A 20,908-nucleotide genomic window follows, 5' to 3' on the forward strand; every position below is an offset into this window, starting at 1 on the left:
TTTTTTTTTTTTTTTTTTTTAAATAAAAAGCTCTCCATCAGATTCACCAACAAGTTCCTCTTAGAGGCAGATGAACAGCAACCTCTATGAACTTGAACAGCAGTGTGCAGGACAGTCTTATGAGTACATCAGGACACAGATCTTAGTGGTTTAGTTTATTTGTAAAGCTCATTTGATAAACAAAACAATTCAAAGTGTTTTACATAAAAACCAAAAGCATTGCAGTTGCTATAAAGAGAAGACGACACAAATACCAAAGCTCAAAATAAAATACAAATTAGATTAAGATAAATAAAAGAAAGATCTGTGTAGATTTCATTCATTTCATTCAGGCGCATGAGAAAAGAAATGTTTTTAACCTGGATTTAAAAGTGTCTGCATTTGGTCAAAGTTTAATTTCCACTGGCAGTTTGTTTCACTTGTTTGCAGCGTAACAGCTAAATGCTGCTTCTCCATGTTTAGTCTGGACTCTGGTCTGAACTACTTGATCTGAGTCTTTGGATCTAAGAGCTCTGCTTGGTTTATATTCTATGAACATATCACAGATGTATTCTGTGATATGGCCTAAACCAGGCATTTATAAACAATCAGCAGGGTTTTAAAATATGTCCTGTGACTGACTGGAAGCCAGTCTTAAGAATCTTAAAAAGGTGTGATGTGCAGCATCCTCTGGCTGAGCTGCAGATGTTCATTGCTCTTTTTAAGGACGTCTTGTGAAGAGACCATAACAGTAATCCGGTCTAGTGGAGATGAATGCATGGATGAATTTTTCCTGGTCTTTTTGGTTTGTAATTTTGGTAAACTTACTGTTGTGCTCTTTTCCCGGCGTAATGAAACATAAATGACACCTATGTGACTGAACACACAACCTTCTGGTCTGGAGTTAGACACGCAAACATTGCGCCACAAGGTCACATTTCTCATTCCACATGCCAAACTGTGCTGGACTTCTCTTTTTAAACAATAAGAGGCTATTTTCAAGACAAGCTGCATTGCCTCATACAGGGCCTATTTTTTAATGCAAACTCTCTTACACATCAGAAGCAACATTGGTTCCAATATATTGCCCAAAGCATAAACCTTCTGGGAAGCAGACAAGTAATCTTTGTTTTTCAATGGTTCTTAAGACAACACAAAATGCATTGAGGGGTATTGAAGCTTGGAATACTAGTATATATTCTGCTATGCTCACTGTGCAGTTGCTTTTAGTGTGCACACTGAAATATCAATGACCCTGATGTGACTTGAACACACAACCTTCTGATCTGGAGTCAGACGTGCTACCATTGCGCCACAAGGTCACGTTTTGCACATGCCACTCATTCTGGTCTCATGCATCTTCCATATATGTGAACATTGACACCCTCGTGTTACCCAAAACATAAATCTTTCAAGTGTAACAATGCTTCCTTCAGAAGTATAACTCAAAGACAGATGTGTTGGTGACCTACATGGATGCATGTGTCTGCCCACCACTTTAGTCAACTTATGTCAGAAATTGATTTAATATGAACATGCAACCTTTTAACCAGTTATTTGCATGCATTGAAATACCACCTCTTTAATCAAATTCTTTTGAATGTAGTCCATTTCACTTGTTATGTTATGAACAAAAGCAACAGAATGAAGCCTGGATTTGTGCTATATCAGGAACTAAACTAGTCTCAGTCAGAAAGCTCCCTGTCAACATAGTGTTGAGTCTACCTTCATAAATGACCCTGATGTTACTTGAACACACAACCTTTGAACCTGGAGTCAGACACACTACTATAGCAACCCTGACAGCAACTTGAAGTTGGATGGTGCATAAGGACCAACCATTTAGTGCAGGAATGCTCCTGGTCCTCGAGCATCGTTGTTCTGCACAGTGTTGCAACATCCCTGATTCAAATCAATGCATATTTAGCATACATGTGCACAGCTTGTCCGAGCTGCTAATGAACACATTCATTCCTCTTGTGCAACTTACTCGAAAGCTGCTCTGCTCAATGTGCACATTTTATTAAATGGAAGATAAATGACCCTGACATGATTTGAACATGCAACCTTCTGATCTGGAGTCAGACGCACTACCATTGTGCCACAAGGTCTTGCTCCCATGATGGCATACAACCCTTTTTATTCCTGTACCTGTCCATATATGTAACAAATGAAACAAGAAATCCGACATACAGATTTCTGCAGGTCAAACAACATAACTAGTTGTACCATGACTAGAAAGTTTGGTCATTGTACAAACTGTGCTGAACTGGTGTTTTTTCTTTACGTATGATTCATTTATAATTTTTTCCAAGTACAAATATGAAACATTGAGAGACAATGACAGTATCAGAGGAAGTCATGGGGCGCATAGCTGCACATACTAAGTATTATCATACACATCTTATACATACACCAAAACAACAAAAGAGAAAGAAAAAAGATTTAAAAAAATAATAAAAAAAAAAAAAATGGAAATTGAGACAAGAGTGAAACCAAAAATAAAACAACAACCAGACAAAAAAAAGGGACCACAACAACAAAGAAATATGTGCTACTACCAAAATTACAGAGTGTATGGGTTTATTATGCAAGGGCATGCTGAAAAAATAAAGAGGCTGTGTTCATGGGGCAATCTCAAGAGTAAGAGACATAACATGGTCTGCGAATGGTGACCACACTTTAGAGAAATTAGCATCAGAGCCTCTAAGCGAGTGCTTAATTTTTTCCAGTTTCATATAAGAAATGGCATCTCTAATCCATTGAGAGTGGGTGGGTGGGTGAGGGTCATTCCAGCACATCAAAATATTTCTTCTAGCCAACAAAGTCAGAAAAGCTACAAGTTCAGCAAAATGAGGTGGCATGGATTGGCCACTAGGGAGAATCCCAAACAGAGCAGTCAGTTGGGATCGTGGGATTACAACAGATGAGACAAGCGAAAGGGAGTCAAAAACTAGATCCTAGAATGTGGACAAAGCAGGGCAAGTTAAAAACATGTGAGTAAGATTAGCTGGACTTAAGTTACATTTCACACAGTTGGGATCAGTACTTGGGAAAATTCGTGCCAGCTTACTCCGTGACCAGTGCACCCTATGAACAACTTTACACTGGAGGATGCAATGTCTAGCACAGATATAAGAGGAATGAATACGCTTTAATACAGATTACCATTGTTCACCACTAATTTCCACGATAAGTTCTTCAGACCAGGCAGCACGGAGGTGGTCAGATGTAACCGAGGTACTAGAAAATAAAAGATTGTATATTTTTGATATTGTACCCCTCATGGAGGGCTTAATTTCCAGTACAGTATCGATCAAAGACATATCAGGGATATTGGGGGAGCCAGGGAAATGTTTATTAATAAAGTCTCTTGCTTGTAAATACCTAAAGAAGTGTGCATTGGGTAGATTAAAACTAGCAGACAACTGAGCAAACGAGGCCAGGATGCCATTAAAATAAAAGTCTTTCACAGAGCCAAGTCTGTGGCTCTTCCACAGTACGAAGGTTCGGTCAATGAGTGATGGAGGGAATAGAGGATTCTGTTCAAGGGGTGAATAAAGAGGTATTCCCTGAAATTCAAAATGTCACTTCACTTGAGCCAAAATTTTAAGACAGTTTTTAACAATAACATTGCTAGAATATGATGTCGAAGTGGATTTTAAGGGAAGACATAAAGAAGCAGAGTTACATGAAGCCTCCTCTGTTGGCAGCCAGTTTGGTTTTTCATAATCGGTACTGCACCAAAATAACATTGTGCGGATGTTTACAGACCAGTAATAATATAAAAAGTTAGGCAATGCAAGGCCACCAGATTCTTTGTTCTTTTGTAAAAGAATCTTACGTATTCTCTGAGGTTTTTTGTTCCATAAAAACTGTGAAATGGAACTGTCCAATGACTGGAAGAAGCTTTTAGGAATAAACACCGGAATGCATTGAAAGAGATACAGAAATTTGGGCAGCATGTTCATTTTGATGCAACTAATCTTACCAGCCAAGGAGAGAGGTAACATGGACCAACGCTGCATATCCTGGGAAAGTTGTTTCACTAAAGGATTAAAGTTAGTTTTGAAAAGCTTTGAAAATGCCTTTGTAATATGAATTCCCAAATATTTGAAACTTTGCGAAGCAACTTTAAAAGGAAAGTCAGCGAATGGATAAGCTTCAGCAGAGGAATTAACAGGAAAAATTTCACTTTTATTGAAATTCACTTTTTGACCCGATATCTGCCCAAACTCCTTTAGCAAGGACAAAACTGGTGGGATAGAGTGATCTGGGTCTGAAATAAAAAGCAAAAGATCATCTGCATATAAGGATGTCTTATGGACAGAAACAAAACAAAAGAAAAACAAAACAAAAAAGACAACAGCAAGCAGACCCAAACATGACAATAATGTAAAGAAAACAATTGTTGCAAAAGGCAACAACTACCTCTCTGATTATAAATAATCAGCATACTGTAAAACTTCCTTTTAATAATTCCCTGTAACCGCATTAGGCAATAGAACAACACTGAACTAAATTTTAAGTCAATCGTCTTTAACCTCATATAGAACATTCAGCAACTCATTAAGAATGCAGAGTAGTATGCTCAGTGCATTGACTTCTACACCTCCCTACATTTTGCGTAAACAAAGTAATATGCTCTAGTCATCATGACCATAATCAAAAATGAAACCTGGAGAGCACATAATGTCTGAGAAAAAGGGAGAGCATTCATAAGGCAAAACAACGAGTTTGGTTACCGCTCTGGATTAGGAGGCCATGTCCAAGTCCTCTACAAACTTCTTCGCCGTGGAGGCAGACGGGAGCCACTTCTTATCCCCGCTCGGCAGTGTGATGCGCAGCTTGGCTGGGTAGAGTAGCGCTGGGTGGTATCCTCGCTTGTACAGTTCCGCCATGGAATCCCGGTACTCGCTGCGTAGCTTCATCACGTCCGGGCTGTAGTCCTCATAAATACGGATCGGGTGGCCTCTGTAGGAAAGGTTTCCCCTTTTACGTGATTCTGGGACAATCAGGTCCTTAATTTGGAACTGATGAAGACAGAGGAGAACAGGGCGAGGTTTCGCCCCCGGAGCAGGCTTGGGGGCAAGGGTCCGATGGGCTCGGTCTAGATTTCAGGAGGCGAGGACAGCGTGTCTTGTCCAAACACTTCCACCAGAAACTCGGAGAAGAAGACGGGAGGGCGGGGACCACCAAAATTTTCAGGTAAACCCACAATGCGGACGTAATGGCGCCTGCTTCTTCCCTCCAAATCAGCCACTTTCTCCTTAAGCCAATTATTCTCTTTCTGCAGAGCAGCATGCTTGTCCTCTAGCTTCATAAGGCGTTGATCAGTTGTAGTTGCGTTTTCCTCCAATGATGTGATATGAACACCGTGATCATAGATTGTCGCATTAATGAGGTCGAGCTTTGGGGTCAGCGACTCAAATGATGACTTGAATTCAGCTGCGAGATCATCTTTATGTTTAGCCAGTAGAGAAGTGATATCATCCGCAGTCAAGATAGCATTTGCTTTAGCAGCGGGCGTGAGAGCCTGCATGGCGTCTTTTTCGTTCTGTTTCTTGGTCTTGGACATGGTTTTGTTGAACTTGCAAAAGCAAAGCACAATGGACACTCAGTATTCAAATGTCCAAAGCAGTATCGAGGGGTAAAATGAAAGTTAAAGAGGAAAAAAGGGCAAGCTAATGCGGAGCAGGTGAAGCATGTGACTACTTGTCTCGCCTCATTCTACGGAAGCCGTACTGGTGTTTTTGACCACTAAGAGGCAATTTTCAATAGAAGCTGCATTGTCTCATACAGGGCCTATTTTTTTTTAAACCTCTCCCACACATCAGAAGCGACATTGGTTCCAATATATTGCCCAAAGCACAAACCTTCCTGGCAGCAGCCAAAAATCTTTGTTTTTTAAGGGCTTCTTGAGACAACACAAAATGCATTGAGGAGAATTGAAGTTTGGAATACTATGAATCTAAAATACTGTGCAGCTGCTTTTATTGTGTGTAACAAAATATCAATGACCCTGATGTGACTTGAACACACAACCTTCTGATCTGGAGTCAGACACGCTACCATTGCGCCACAAGGTCAGCTCATATAATGACATACAACCCTTTTTTCTGTACCTGTCCATATATGTAACAAATTAAACAAGAAATCCGATATACAGATTTCTGCAGGTCAAAATAGATATTAAGTTGTATCGTGACTGTAAAGTCCCGTTGTACAAACTATGCTGCACTAGTCTTTTTGACCATTAAGAAGCAATTTTCAATACAAGCTGCATTGTCTCATACAGGGCCTAGTTTTTTATGCAATGTCTCCTACACATCAGAAGCAACATTGGTTCCAATATGTTGCCCATACCTTCCTGGTAGCAGACAGGTAATCTTTGTTTTTTTAGAGCTTCTCAAGACAGCACAAACTGCATTGAGGGGAATACTATAAGCCTGCTATGCTCACTGTGCAGCTGCCTTTAGTGTGTGGAATTAAACATAAATGACCCTGATGTGACTTGAACACACAACCTTCTGATCTGGAGTCAGATGCGCTACCATTGCGCCACAGAGTCACATTTTACCAACACATGCCACTCATTGTGGTCTCATGCATCTTCCATATATGTGAACATTGACACCCTCGTGTTACCCAAAACATAAATCTTTCAAGTGTAACAATGCTTCCTTCAGAAGTATAACTCAAAGACAGATGTGTTGGTGACCTACATGGATGCATGTCTGCCCACCACTTTAGTCAACTTATGTCAGAAATTGATTTAATATGAACATGCAACCTTTTAACCAGTTATTTGCATGCATTGAAATACCACCTCTTTAATCAAGTTCTTTTACATTGTAGTCCATTTCACTTGTTATGTTATGAACAAAAGCAACAGAATGAAGCCTGGATTTGTGCTATATCAGGAACTAAACTAGTCTCAGTCAGAAAGCTCCCTGTCAACATAATGTAGAGTCTACCTTCATAAATGACCCCGATGTTACTTGAACACACAACCTTTGAACCTGGAGTCAGACACACTACTATAGCAACCCTGACAGCAACTTGAAGTTGGATGGTGCATGAGGACCAACCATTTAGTGCAGGAATGCTCCTGGTCCTCGAGCATCGTTGTTCTGCACAGTGTTGCAACATCCCTGATTCAAATCAATGCATATTTAGCAGACATGGGCACAGCTTGTCTGAGTCAGCTTTCTTAACTGCTAATGGGGAAAAGTAAACACATTCATTCCTGTTGTGCCACTTACATATACTTGGCGAAGAAGTGAATTAGGGCTGCAACGATTACTCGGGTAGCTCGAGTACAAAAAATGATCGAGGCAAATTATCTGCCTCGAGGCGTCGTTTAATTAATATCACGTGGTGATATATCTTAATTCATGCATCACCGCGGCATTCTCAGACCACTGCGCTGTTTGGAGGGAATACATCATTGTTTCAGTAAACATATAAAACATCTAAACATGTATAAAATATATAAAAACAGAACCTATCGCCTACGGTATGTCTGTTCAGTATGATTGTTTCACCCGAACTGATGACGGACAGTAAAACAGCAGCGGGGAGCTGATACTTTTAAAACGGTTTAAAAGTATATTTTAAAACATTTTCCTCATGCATTAGGTAGTAACAACACATGCAACAGCTTCACAAATATACATTTATAGATTTACTTTGGTTGAGTTTTTAGTATTTGTTTTACAAATTATAATAATCATTAATAAAAAAATCAGAGTACTCGATTACTCGAAGAAATAATCGACAGAGTAGCCGATTACAAAAGTACTCGATAGTTGCAGCTCTAAAGTGAATGTGAATTTACTCCAAAGCTGCTATGCTCAAAGTGCAACTTTTATTGAATGGACAATAAATGACCCTGACATGATTTGAACATGCAACCTTCTGATCTGGAGTCAGACACACTACCATTGTGCCACAAGGTCTTGATGCTGTGATGACATAAAACCCATTGTATTCCTGTAATTGTCCCATATACGTAACAAATGAAACAAGAAATCCGACATACAGATTTCTGCAGGTCAAAAAACATAACTAGTTGTACCGTGACTTGAAAGTTTGGTCGTACAAACTGTGCTGAACTGGTGTTTTTGACCACTAAGAGGCAATTTTCAATACAAGCTGCATTGTCTCATACAGGGCCTATGTTTTTTAATGAAACCTCGCCCACACATCAGAAGTGACATTGGTTCCAATATATTGCCCAAAGCATAATCCTTCCTGGCAGCAGATAAGTAATTGTTTTTTAGGGCTTCTTGAGACAACACAAAATGCATTGAGGGGAATTGAAGCTTGGAATACTATAAGGCTGTAATGCTCACTGTGCAGCTGCTTTTAGTGTGTGGAATGAAATATTAATGACCCTGATGTGACTTGAACACACAACCTTCTGATCTGGAGTCAGACACTCTGCCATTGCGCCACAAGGTCGCATTTTACCAACACATGCCACTCATTCTGGTCTCATGCATCTTCCATATATGTGAACATTGACACCCTCGTGTTACCCAAAACATAAATCTTTCAAGTGTAACAATGCTTCCTTCAGAATTATAACTCAAAGAGTTGCGTTGGTGACCTACATGGATGCAAATCTGCCCACCACTTTAGTCAACTTATGTCGGAATTACACTTGATATGAACATGCAACCTTTTAACCACAGTCTTTTTCATGCATTGAAATACCACCTCTTTTGATCAAGTTATTTTAAATGTAGTCCATTTTTGTGATTATGTTAGAAACACAACCAAAAAAAATAGGTCGGGATTCGTACTTCATCAGGAATGAAACTAGTCTCAGCAAATAAGCTCTCACTCTTCATAGTGTTGAGCCTCTCAATAAATGACCCCAATGTTACTTGAACACAACCTGATAATTTAGAGTTAGATGTGGTACCATAAGGCCGTAGAACCACAAGTGGCCACCACCTGTTTCAATAATCTGTATCTCCCATATATGCCTCAATTTGAAAGACAATTCCAAATGTTACCTTCTTCCATGACAATACTGATTTCCACAAATGCATTTTCAGATTGTACTGTCATGAACTTTAACATTATAACTGAGGCATGTAAAGTCTGTTTTTTTAAGCAAGGTTCATATGAAGTAAATTTCACCTTTCAAGATATCTCACTCCTCAAACTAAATCCCATTAATCCAAAGCATTAGATTTCTTTAAATTATACCTTTCTCTTTTTTCAAGACTTTTAAAATAAAACTTAATTGATGCCCACAAATCAGAACAAGGCTATAATAACATTGCTGAGTGTTTTCAGGCACCTGTTTACTCAGTTCTTAAAAATAAGAAATTACATTTTAAAGCAGCAGTTCAGGTTTACACCTGTTATTTTTTCCTGTAACTAAACCTATCAGCAGTTAACACTGCCATGCTTCATTTTTAACATTTTACCTCTATTATCTCATAATTTCTTCCTGTTTTCTCATCAGAGAGACCTTCCAGTGCGCCTCCACCAGTTGCTCCAACAATCACCGCACCAGAAGGAATAGCTGTCATCACTGAGGAGGCGGCCTCGGTGTTAATGGAAGGTGTTGTGAAGGGAGGTTACCCCGTTGACATGAGCTCTCGGTCGACTGCAGACTTAACAAGTATTGCTCATTCAGAATGTGGATCCACAAGCGCTTTAATGAATTCTGAACTTGAGCCTGCTGCTGTTGCTCAGCTGGAAACAGGATACACAGTTTCGGACACACAGGTGTCCCACAGCGGAGAGCTGGACTTTCCCCCAAGCATCACAGAGGTCATTCAGCCAATGGAAATGGCAGAGCTGGGGGACATCTTGCCTACTCTGACCCTTATTGAGGAAGAAAACCCCATTGGCACATCTGCACCATCTGTCATGGAGATGCTAGAGAGCTTTGGCCTGGGGATTGCAGAGAACCACGCTCTCTTTGACTTTGGGAGTTCAGATGTGATGGGTGAGGATGGGAACGTGTCCCAACCTATCTTGGGCTATAACAACAGCAGTGAAAGCGAAACTATGGCGTTCAAGGAGCAAGACTTAGCAGCCACTCATACCGTTGTTGATGCTGCAGATGATGTTGTACCTGCTTCGAGCTGGGACTTCTCTCAAGAGGATACAAAGACGCAAGAGGCTCCAAGCAAGGGAGCAGGTATTCCAGTGAGAAGCCAGGCAGAGTGGGACAGACCGTCTCATAGATTATCCTGATATCAGCTGAGATCCAGCTGGTTTGGTCCTGTGTCAAATGCAGACCCTGCCCTCAATTCCTGTGTTTCTTCCTCTGCGCAGTTAATGCACAGTTTTCTGTAGAAAACTCTGGTGACATGCAGATACTGAGAAATCATTGCAACCAATTAATGACGAATACATACAGTCAATATAAAACTACTTAACTTGCAGCTTATTTTGTTCCCAATGCGCAGTTGTCTTGTCAGATGAAGAAGATAGGCTATAATAGTTGTAATGACTTGAACAACCACTGCTCACAACAGCACAAAGCCACAGTGATGCTTTTTTGAGCTGCAATCAAACTGATTTAGTTCCTACAATTCAGTCAAATGGAAGCTTTTCATTTGCAGTCCACGAATAATTTTTGCCTGCATGCAATTTCCACTTTTGATATCTTGAGTTGCTTGTTTTATTTCAGTGAAAAGTCACATATCTAATTAGAGAAGACTCCTAGTGAATATTAAAATAATCTGCTGTAAAATGTGGTTGCTAAAACAAAACTATGCAGAATCACATCCGTGTACTGTATCTTTACCTTTTCTGCCATCATAACCAGACAGAATCAACTTGAGGCACAGATCCAGCCATCAAACAATGTGTCACTTAAAAAATTGGATCATGAATGGCAGGAATAGTACAAATGTAAAAGTAAAATAGTATGTAATACCTTCATTTTTCAGTGCCTTTTAGGAAAAATATATGACTTGGCATGCAGCATATAGGAATAAAGCAAATAGCAGGCTTTGAAAGCCAAAACAGTGTGTAACATCATTAGTATACCGTCATTGTCAGTTTATAATTCACAGTATTTTTATACATCATAAGCATGTACTGTAGATAACCCAATAGAACACAGCATAAGGTTTGCATGTCTTAACTTTATTCTTTAAATTGCACTGTAACTTGTATGTGCACAACATTGTCTGCCAACAAACTCTTGTGTTAACATCTTCTTTAATGCTTTTTAAGGTGGGACAAATAGACAGCTACATTTTCATTTCAAAAGCACATAATTGCTCATCTGAAAACAGGATACACATTTTTGGACACACGGGTGTCCCACAACGGAGAGCTGGACTTTCCCCGTAGCAGCACTGAGGTCATCTGGCCAATGGAAATGGCAAAGTTGGTGGACATCTTGCCAACTCTGAGCAATATGTCACATTAGTTTAGATCAGGGTTTTTCAACCACTGTGCCGCAGCTCACTGGTGTGCTGTGAGAGATCGTAAGGTGTGCCATAGGAAATTATCCAATTTCACCTAACTGGTCTAAAACATTACCTTGGTTTAATCCAAACAGGCCCAGGTCTCACACTAAAGTGAGTAGAAATATTAAAGATCATTAAAGACGTTTTTCTTTGTTTTGTTGTTTATTTGATTCTTATTTGAGACATTTTGACAAGAAAAACTACCTATTGTCAATGTAAGCTACTTACAGAAGCTTAGAGCAGTCGCATGTTTTTTTTAACACCGTTATCTCAAGATCACAGGATAACCATCTTTGCCTTCTCGAGATAACAAGATAATTATCCCGTGATCTCGTGAAAACAAAGTTATCTTGTTTTACCAAGATAAACATCCTGTGATCACGAAAAAACGCTTTTCGTTATCTCGAAATAACAAAAAAATGAATAGAAAAAACCGGTCGCTCTCAGCTTCCGTAGCTACTGACTTTCATTTTTTTTACTTTTTAGGTTTGTGGCGTGCATTGTGATCTTTTCAATAATGAAAATGTACACTGAATTAAAAAACTTTATAAAACACTGGTTTAGATAATGGCTTATCATGTGAAAAAAGCCCCAAACTTTTTTTTTTTTTTTTTGCCATTCAGGTTTCTTTTATGACACCATGCTATAAGGTTAATGTTCATTCTCACGTTGTGTGAGACAGCCTTTTAACTGTGCTTGTCAGTTACCTAAAATCTCCGTTAGACCATGTAGGAAAACATGTAGGTCATTTTATAAATTTTTATGACATTTAAATACAGAAGCTTCAAACCTGGTTTAGGTTACTCGCCATACTCACTATAGTTTTTAAGGGCATTGTTACAGGCTCATAGACAAAATGCAAGAATCTTGCCGCTGAATATAATCTGTAAGGCACTATTTACACACCAGCAGTAGATTAAATATCAATTTTCATGTTAGTGGTCATAGTAGGTACTGCACATCTTAATTAATCACTTTGAACCTTAAAAAAACAGGGTTGATATTGTTTAATTTCCTAAAAGTTAATAGAAATACTTTTTATAGTGTGTAATGACAAGAAAAAATGAGTTTTACACGATTAATAGATATTTATTTAGGCTAGTTTCATGATAATATTGTTTTATGATGATTGTTATTGGTTGTCTCACTATGGTTATTGCATTTTTACTGTTTTCACAAAGGTTTGGATTGTGTTCGTGCTCACTTACTGACTTTTTTAAAATGCATGTGGAGCAGGGTGATGGTTACTGGTAAAGTGCCTTAATTAACTTAATCACTTTAAGTAAATGGTTATTATCATTGTCAAATGCAAATGTAGAACTGGTGTTGCTTTGACCACTTAAACGATTAAAATTTGATCTTAATGTCAGTTTGTGCAGCATTCCATGTCATTCCTGCATTATGAAAACAGTGCCTCTGATGCAGTGGGGATATATATATATATATAGTTGTGATCATATTTATTCATACCCTTTCATTAAAGAAGGGAAAAAACAGCTGCCTGTAAAATAAGCTAAAATGGTAAAGTAATAATAAATAAAATTTTTATGAAAATAATTACATTATTTTTTAATTTGGGTTCAATAAAAATATTTTTTTAAAAAGCAAACAAATAAGATAATTTATTACATATTACATCACTCATAAATTAATATTTTGTTGAACAATCTTTAATGTTTCCGCTACAGTCAGGTGTTTTCTGTTCCTCTCAGACTTCTGCACCTGTTGATAGGTATTTTTCCCACTGTTCAGCAGAAAAGTGCTCTAATTTATCCAGGACCAATTTGTTTGTTTGTTTGGGTTTTTTCTTTCTTCAACTCAATTAAATGAAAAAACAGTATCTTATATTACTAAATTATATTTTTGCAAATTTTTAGTTATTGTTCCTTTTTTAAGTCTCCAGTTATTTGAGTGACTGTTGTAAATTCAGCCTTTTCTTTAATGAAAGGGTATGAATACATATGAGCACAACTGTACATAAAGACCATTGCAGTAGTCCAGTGGAAAAGAAATAAAAGTGTGCACAACTTGTTCCAAAACATGAAAAGACAAAAAAAAAAGGTTTCACTTTTGATAAAAGATGAAGGGGATAAAAACTTGATTTTAAAATGGCATTGCCCTGTTTATCAAGCTTAAAAATCACCCTCCGTTTTGACGCCAAGACTGGTGACTTTGGGCGCACCAAATTTTGAAGTGGTCCCAAGTCAACGGGGGAGTTTCCAAACAGTAGGATCTCAGTCTTATCCTCATTCAATTTCTAAAAGTTTTGAGCTGACCAGGCCTTGACGTCACCAAGACAATTGAGTAAGGGTGTCAGGAGTCAACAATCGCTTTTGGAGATTGGCATGTACATTTGGCAGTCATCTGCATAAAAGTGATCATGCTTTTTGAAGATTTCCCTGAGTGGGAGGAGATATATGGCAAAAAGAATTGGTCCCAGGATAGAACCCTGGGGGACTCCACAGCATAGAGGAGCAGAAGATGAGGAGTCCCCTAGCCTGACCGAAAACGATCTCTCACTCAGGTAACATTGAAACCACTGGAGAGCAGTCCCCCTGACACCCACTCAGTTCTCCAAATGAGATAAACGAGTTGTGTGGTCTATCGTATCAAAAGCAGCTGTCAGGTCTAAAAGCACTAAAATGGCAGAGCTACCAGAATCATTCATTAAAAGCAGGTCATTGAAAACCTTAAGAAGTGCAGACTCAGTGTTATGAAAAGCTTTGTAGCCTGACTGAAGTGGGCCTAAAATACCATTTGTGTCTAAAAACAGTTGCAGTTGAGCGAGGACATATTTCTTCAATGTCTTAGAGACCAGCCGTAGTTTAGAGATGGGGCGATAATTTGCTACATCCATTGGGTCAAGGCCAGATTTTTTCATCAGCGGCTCAACATCATTTTTACAAAATGTGGGAACAGTCCCAGAGACCAAGCTCTTATTAATTATCTCCCTTACGAAGGACTCGATTGTGCCCCAAACCTCTTTTAAAAAAATCTAGGAGGGACCGGGTCCATGGGACAGGAAGAGGGTTTAAATTTGTTGACAATCCCAGAAAGAACAGATAGTGACAAGGGCTCAAACTGACAGAAAGTAACAGAGCACTCAGTGACCTCTGAACCACACAATGAAGAGGGAGATATTTTGGCTCTGATAGCACTAACCTTGTCATTAAAATAAGTGAGAAATTTTTCGCAACTTTTATTTGTCATTTCCAACAAAGAGGAAGGACTGGGATTAAAAATAGAGCTAATTGTTTAAAAAAAAAAAATATTGGGTTTATTGACGTTATTCACAAACAGTTTAGAGAAATATTCTAAACATGTAGAATTATGAAGGTAACAAAAAAAGGTTAGTAAACCAGAATATGTTTAAATTTTAGATTCTTCAAAGTAACCACCTTTGTGCTTTGATGACGGCTTGACACCCTCTTGACATATTCTCAATTAGCTTTATGAGGCATTCCGTGAATTGGCTTTCCAACAGTCTTGAATGAGTTCCCAGATGTTGCTGAATGCTTTGCCTTCACTCTGTGGTCCAATTCATGCCAAACTTTCATCGCCCTCTAGTGGCGAAATGCTCGAATTACAACGCAGCGTTCTTCCGTCTGTCATTAATGTGGTTATCAACACTGAGTGAGTTTAAGAGCCTTTTTCATGTTTTATATTCATATTGTTAATTTATTATAGCCTTATCTCTTTATCTCTCTTTAAAGATGTTTATGACGTGTACGTCATCCTACCAGCGTAAAGAGCAGCTGTGCTCCTCCTCGGACAGGAGCTGCGCACTGATGCCCTCTGCGTTCAGGTAGAAATGAAATTATATCAGCAAGAGGACATTACAGTCACTACAAAAACATAAAGAAACCACGTTCCATATTTTCGGAGGTCAAAAATCGGCATAGTTTTTATCGCAGTTGCTGTAAAGGATGTCATCTGAAAATGCTGCGTCACATGAAGGTAGGCTTCAGTGAGTTGGTGGTCAGCATCATCCCGTCTCACTTTAAGATTTCCTTGAGACTGTTCATAGTGAAAATATGGAGATTAAAGATACTTTACATTTAAACGTAAAGATTTAGGTTACTATTACCAGCTTATGTGTTTTACTCTCTCTCTTTCTGAGCATGTTGGCCAAATTACTTTTAACATTTATGCATCATTATTATCTGCTTTGCCCAGCCAGTGACGCATCACCCCCCACATCAGAAGCAGAACCTCTGAGGATGGTTCTGCTAGGCAAGACTGGGTCTGGACGAAGCTCTTCTGGGAACACTATCCTGGGCAGAGCAGCCTTCTGGGTTGAGGTGTCCCCCTGTTCTGTTACCACACGATGCAGGAGACAGACTGGGACAGTAAATGGACGCAGCCTATCAGTCATTGACACCCCGGGGTTCTTCCATACACACCTGTGCCCTCAGGAAGTTATGACAGAGGTGGGGCAGTGTATTAGTTTGTACTCTCCAGGACCTCATGCTTTTTTGGTGACACTGCAGATCAGCAGGTTCACCCAGGAGGACAGAGAGACCTTGGAGTGGATCGAAGCCAGGTTTGGTCCTGAAGTCTTCAGGTTTACCCTGGTGTTGTTCACTTGGGGGGACCAGCTGCAGGGCAAAAGTCTCGAGGATTTCCTAGAAGAGAGTCCCGAGCTTTCAGAGTTTGTCAGCAGCTGCCATGGAGGGCACCATATCTTTGACAACAGTGGGCATGATGTGACAACAGAACACTCACAAGTCATGCAACTTCTTAAGAAAGTGGACAAGATTGTGGAGAAGAATGGAGGCAGTTGTTATAGTAACGGGATGTTCAAGGAGGCAGAAAGCGCCATAAAGGTGGCACAGGAGAGGATTCTGGGGGAAAGAGGATATACGGTGGAGTCCTTTCTGAATAAGACTGAAAACGAAGAACATAGACCGGCCACAGAGAGGATGAGGAGAGAGGAAGAGGAAGCCAGGAAGAGAGAAGAGAGGCTTTTCTGGTGCGAGCTGGTGACTGCATTGGGGAGAGGTGCTGCAGAGGGGGCAGGGATCATGGGGAAGGATGAGGGGAAAGGTAAACCTGTAAAGAAGGTGAAGGTTGTGGAGAAAGCAGCAGCTCTGGCAGCATCACCACTCTCCATCAGATCGGCAGTAAAAGTGGTGGGAGGAGCCGTAAGGGAAGGAAGCAAAGTGTTAATCAAACACAAAAAAACTTTACTGCACTGAAAATATTGTGGCTGAAACACAAATGTGGCATGTCTACTACACAGAAGTAATGTGTAAGTTAATGGAAAAATGTCTTTTATGTGCTTTTCTTGTCTCAAATGAGATGCATCAGAACAAGCACTTTAAAACAACACTATGAAATACTGCATGTGTGCACAAACTTAAAAAAAAAAACCCCAACAATCTTGTCTTTCAATTTATGTGAACTGCCAACAAAGAATAGAACCACACCTCTGAGTTGAGCCATTTTGCAATATAATAAAGGAAAAGTCACAGAAATTGTTTACGATTCAACTTGTTTTGATCAACAAATTCATATTTATGATAAACCAGTTAGTTATCAAATTTCCACACAATGAAATGGCATTTTCTCTCCTTGTCTCTCTTTCTCTTGCGATTTTAAGTGGAAGCAATGGCAAAACACTGCAGCAGCTGCCTGCTTCATCTTTGGCTTTATACAACACGATACATTATGTAGCCCTTTTTTTCCATGAATAAAATAGATTAAAGTAAAAAATACAAGAAGAAGAAAAGGTACAAAAAAAAAACAAACTTGGCAATGAGGAGAGGATAGGAAATGTTTTTTTTAAGAGTGCTTAAAGTGAAAAGATATTGGATTTACAAATACATTATGAGTTAAGACTAACTTGGGGATGGTATTTAGGTACCTGTTACAGGAGAGCTCACACAAGAAGCACTGGATCTGTACAAACTAAAGCTACCTGAGTGCTCTGCATAAATGCTGAAGTCACCATCAGCTTTTTTTTTTTTTTTTTGTGGATACAACATTCAAACAGCATGCTTTAAGCTCTTTCTGCATACTAACAACACATCATATTTCCATCCAAACAGCACATAGCATTTACTCTCCAAAATCTATAAAATCATTAACATACATAAAGTGTATGTCAAAAAAAAAAAAAAACAAAAGAAGAAAAACAAAACACATTTACTTTGTCACAATGCTGAAAATAAGTGAGTTTGAAAGCCGAGGTCTTTGTTCAGATGCTGAACCATGGCAGGCACAGATGGGTGATTCAACAGCTCCAACGTCCGCCTTAAACCGGCATTGGCAGGATTATCTTCCCTTTTCCTTGAAGCACTACAAGCAAGCAGACGGCGAATCATCAAGAAATGCAAACACATGGCAAGTTATCAACCTTCTCCACTCCTCCGTTTACTTTACCAGAACAAACACTGTTTTACCTTCAACTGGACTCATATTTACTTTTAATCTCTGTCATTTAGCTTTCAGATTATTACAAGATCGGTTAATAACAACATAACAGATTTATACTCACCCCTAGTGGCATAAAGATAGAAGAAGTCGCAGAAGAAAATGGTCTGCACAACTCCGGACACTACAGCAATCTGGTCAAAGAAGCCTTCCGTGTGGTAGCGCCACACCCAGTTGGCAATGTAGAGGGCTCTGTAGAGGCCGAGGAAGAACAAGTAGTGGGTGGTGATGGATTCTGCCTCGCCCGTCTTGGTGATCATGAAGAGCTGCGGCATTATGGCCACAGCCTCCAGGAAAATGGAAAAAGTCCACAAGATCTGCATGGAATAACAACAACACACTCAGGTAAATTCAGGAAGTCTATTCAGAGGATCGGAACTGAAAACGAACACAGCTGCAAATGAATAAATACAATGCAGCAAATGTGCTTGTTTTACCTCCATGGGGGTGAATGCGTAGTTCTCAAGGAAGGACAGGCCAGTGACCGGCACCAACAGGAACTCCACGCGGAAAGTGTCGTTTTCAGAGTCATATGTGTTCTTAAAGCGAATGTAGATCAGATATACGGTGGCGTAGGACAAAGCCAGAAACACTACCTGCAAAAAGAGTCAAACACTGATTAACATTAGACTGCCAGCCTCTAAGTGGTTGTTTTTAAAAGTCTAACTGGCAAGTGGCAATTTCCTGCTTTGCATTGTCATTGCATACTGTTTAGAGACATAAAGGGAATTATATGGAACTTTTAAACAAAGTTTGTGTAACTAGGGACTTGGTGCCTCTATGTTTTCTGTAATATAATGAAAATGCATCAATGCTCCCCAGTGAGATCTCCAGACTTACCTTCATGACCGAGTTGTAAGCTGAAATAAAGACCGTAAATAGGTCAAGATACCTGGTGGTAAAGACAAGAGCAAACAGCACCTGAGACTTCCCAGAGATACCTACAAGGAAGAAACAGGGTAAGTTATTTACAGCCAGTTATGGGATACCACAAACTGGCCACATTGTAGGCTAGAAAAGTAGACATATCAGGGGAAAATTGCTGTTTTTATTGATCAAAGAGTATTGACTGATAAATAGATCAGGGGGAATTTATCTTTAACAGTGCCACGTAGCTCCACTACTGTGCAAGCAGTCACCACTATGCAAACACACACCATTAATTGCTTATCTTCCTATTACAAGAACTTTCATTGTGTGTTAAGGAGTACTCAAGCTAGCTGTAAATACAAGTTGCACATGTATGTACTGAACACGGCGACACTACACAATCATAACAATATGCATCAAGTTAAAAACCCTCTGAGAGGAGTGAAGATCTGCAGATTGTGAGTGTGATCATACCAGCGCAGGATCTTGACCTCCATATCTTCAGCAGCAGGATGATGATCGCCACCAGATGAGACACGTCACCTGCCAGACGAAAGATATTCATGCTGATGTTGTTCCGTTTTAAACAGGACTAAACTTAAGCTGACTCCTCACAGGCCTTCACACTTCCACTGGAGAGACTTCAGAGTTGCAAAACGCGAACAAACATAAGCTCTAATGAGATCAGAGACGGAAAAAGCTAAAAGAAAAAAAAAAAAAGGACGAGCACGGAACGGCTCGTGGGCTTCTTATCTAAACCTGCACGTGTAAACAAATGATATGTCTGCAGAATTTGCCGGTAAACTCTTTATTTCAGGTTTTAGTAGCTTGTGAAGGCAGCTGTTAGTAGAAGGAGGTGACGTGGCTGTCAAGTCAGCAGGGATAAAAACATGCCTTCAAGAAATGGATCTGTTTCCGGTTGGGGATTTTCAACGTAAAAGCCCAATTTAGTCAGCGAAAGTTTAAGAAAGTTCTTTTTTTTAAAAACACAAAACAAAAAAAAAAACCCCGTAAATATCATTTAAATTATTACGTTGAATGCATATTTCTTTTACTGAAGTTAATCGTATTAAAAAAGAAAGAAGTTTACTTTTTGATGTGGAAAGTAAAATCCCAAAATCACTGATACTTCCGGTTTTGCTTGACTGATAATCGCAAACTTGACACAGTGGGATTAATGGCGTTTCCAAGAGGTGCACACTATGAATAAACGGTAGGTGGCAACAGATTGTAGATTAAAAGGTAGGCTATAAAAAATAAGAGAGCCCTAAAGGCTTCACATCCATCCATCCATCCATCCATCCATCCATACTTGTGCACTGTAGTACAGCTTTGAGAGGCTTGTTCTTTACTTGAATTATTTATTTGCCTTTAAAAACTATTTCTAACAAGTAACATTTAAATAAATTACAGCTGAATTTCTTCAATACTTTTATTGACATTTTAGGTTTGCCTTTAATACTTTATTACAAAGCTTTTATTCAGATATGTTCATTGACATTTCCTGCATTATCAATATTAAGATTTTATAATATGAGATTAAATTAGATTAGATTACCTGAAATTAAATACTGACTGTGTGAATGAATGAGTGTCAAGTCATAATAAAGTCACAATAATGTCATCATAATGTCATAATCTTTCTCACAGGCACGTTTTTGAAGAGATTGGTTTGTATAGTTTGCAGTAAATATCATAGACAATCTGTTAAAAAAACAAAAAAAACCCAACAACATAATATCTATTTTTAAAAATATAATGAATACTTTTTGCACTTTTGTTCTGCTTTGACTGAGTAAGATATGTTTGCTTTTTAAAAAAAAAAAAAAAAAAAAAAAATCCAATTTCTGGTTGCATTAATTAAGTTTGATCAAAATTAACCCTGAAGGATGAACAGCTGTGAAATGTTCTGTACTTTTAATAGATACAGTGTTTGATTGTATTCTATTATCAAACACCTTGGATTGCCTCTGTCTGTCTGTGAAATATGTGCTATAGGGAAATGACTTCTGCTACCAGCTTCTCTATCATCTGTCGCTGAAGGTCCTTGATGGATGTACATTAATTAATTTGAGGTTATGAAATAAAATTACATTTTAAAAAAGTGCTTGAAGCACCTGTGATTAAACAGGATATGCTTTCAACTTAAACAATATATTCTCTGTGTCACA

The 20,908-nt window shown here is 38.9% G+C and overlaps 3 protein-coding genes across 3 annotated transcripts in view; 2 read left to right on the forward strand and 1 right to left on the reverse strand.

Annotated features, from left to right (window-relative positions):
• Positions 1 to 15,241, forward strand: part of LOC306765278 (ankyrin repeat and fibronectin type-III domain-containing protein 1) — a gene marked incomplete at both ends in the record, with an annotated part of 29,857 nt that extends 14,616 nt beyond the window's left edge. Inside the window, 3 exons of the mRNA XM_079252685.1 lie at positions 9,464 to 10,147; positions 11,256 to 11,344; positions 15,176 to 15,241. Coding sequence (XP_079108811.1) covers positions 9,464 to 10,147; positions 11,256 to 11,344; positions 15,176 to 15,241 — 839 coding nt within the window. The remainder of the gene's footprint in view (positions 1 to 9,463; positions 10,148 to 11,255; positions 11,345 to 15,175) is intronic.
• Positions 15,242 to 15,358: 117 nt separating this feature from the next.
• On the forward strand, positions 15,359 to 16,630 carry LOC306765279 (GTPase IMAP family member 9-like; the record flags this gene model as incomplete). The annotated part of the gene is made up of 2 exons (XM_079252686.1): positions 15,359 to 15,389; positions 15,609 to 16,630. The coding sequence occupies 2 exons, from the start codon at positions 15,359 to 15,361 to the stop codon at positions 16,628 to 16,630; spliced, it is 1,053 nt and encodes a 350-aa protein (XP_079108812.1).
• Positions 16,631 to 16,868: 238 nt separating this feature from the next.
• Positions 16,869 to 19,588, reverse strand: kdelr3 (KDEL endoplasmic reticulum protein retention receptor 3). Its single transcript, XM_079252835.1, has 5 exons — positions 19,212 to 19,588; positions 18,708 to 18,808; positions 18,305 to 18,463; positions 17,932 to 18,184; positions 16,869 to 17,732 (listed from the first exon to the last, which is right to left on the reverse strand). The coding sequence occupies exons 1-5, from the start codon at positions 19,300 to 19,302 to the stop codon at positions 17,689 to 17,691; spliced, it is 648 nt and encodes a 215-aa protein (XP_079108961.1). The 5' UTR covers positions 19,303 to 19,588; the 3' UTR covers positions 16,869 to 17,688.
• Between the last annotated feature and the right edge of the window lie 1,320 nt (positions 19,589 to 20,908).

Source organism: Telmatherina bonti (genome assembly GCF_933228915.1).
Source record: "Telmatherina bonti genome assembly, chromosome: 14".
Classification (NCBI taxonomy): domain Eukaryota; kingdom Metazoa; phylum Chordata; class Actinopteri; order Atheriniformes; family Telmatherinidae; genus Telmatherina; species Telmatherina bonti.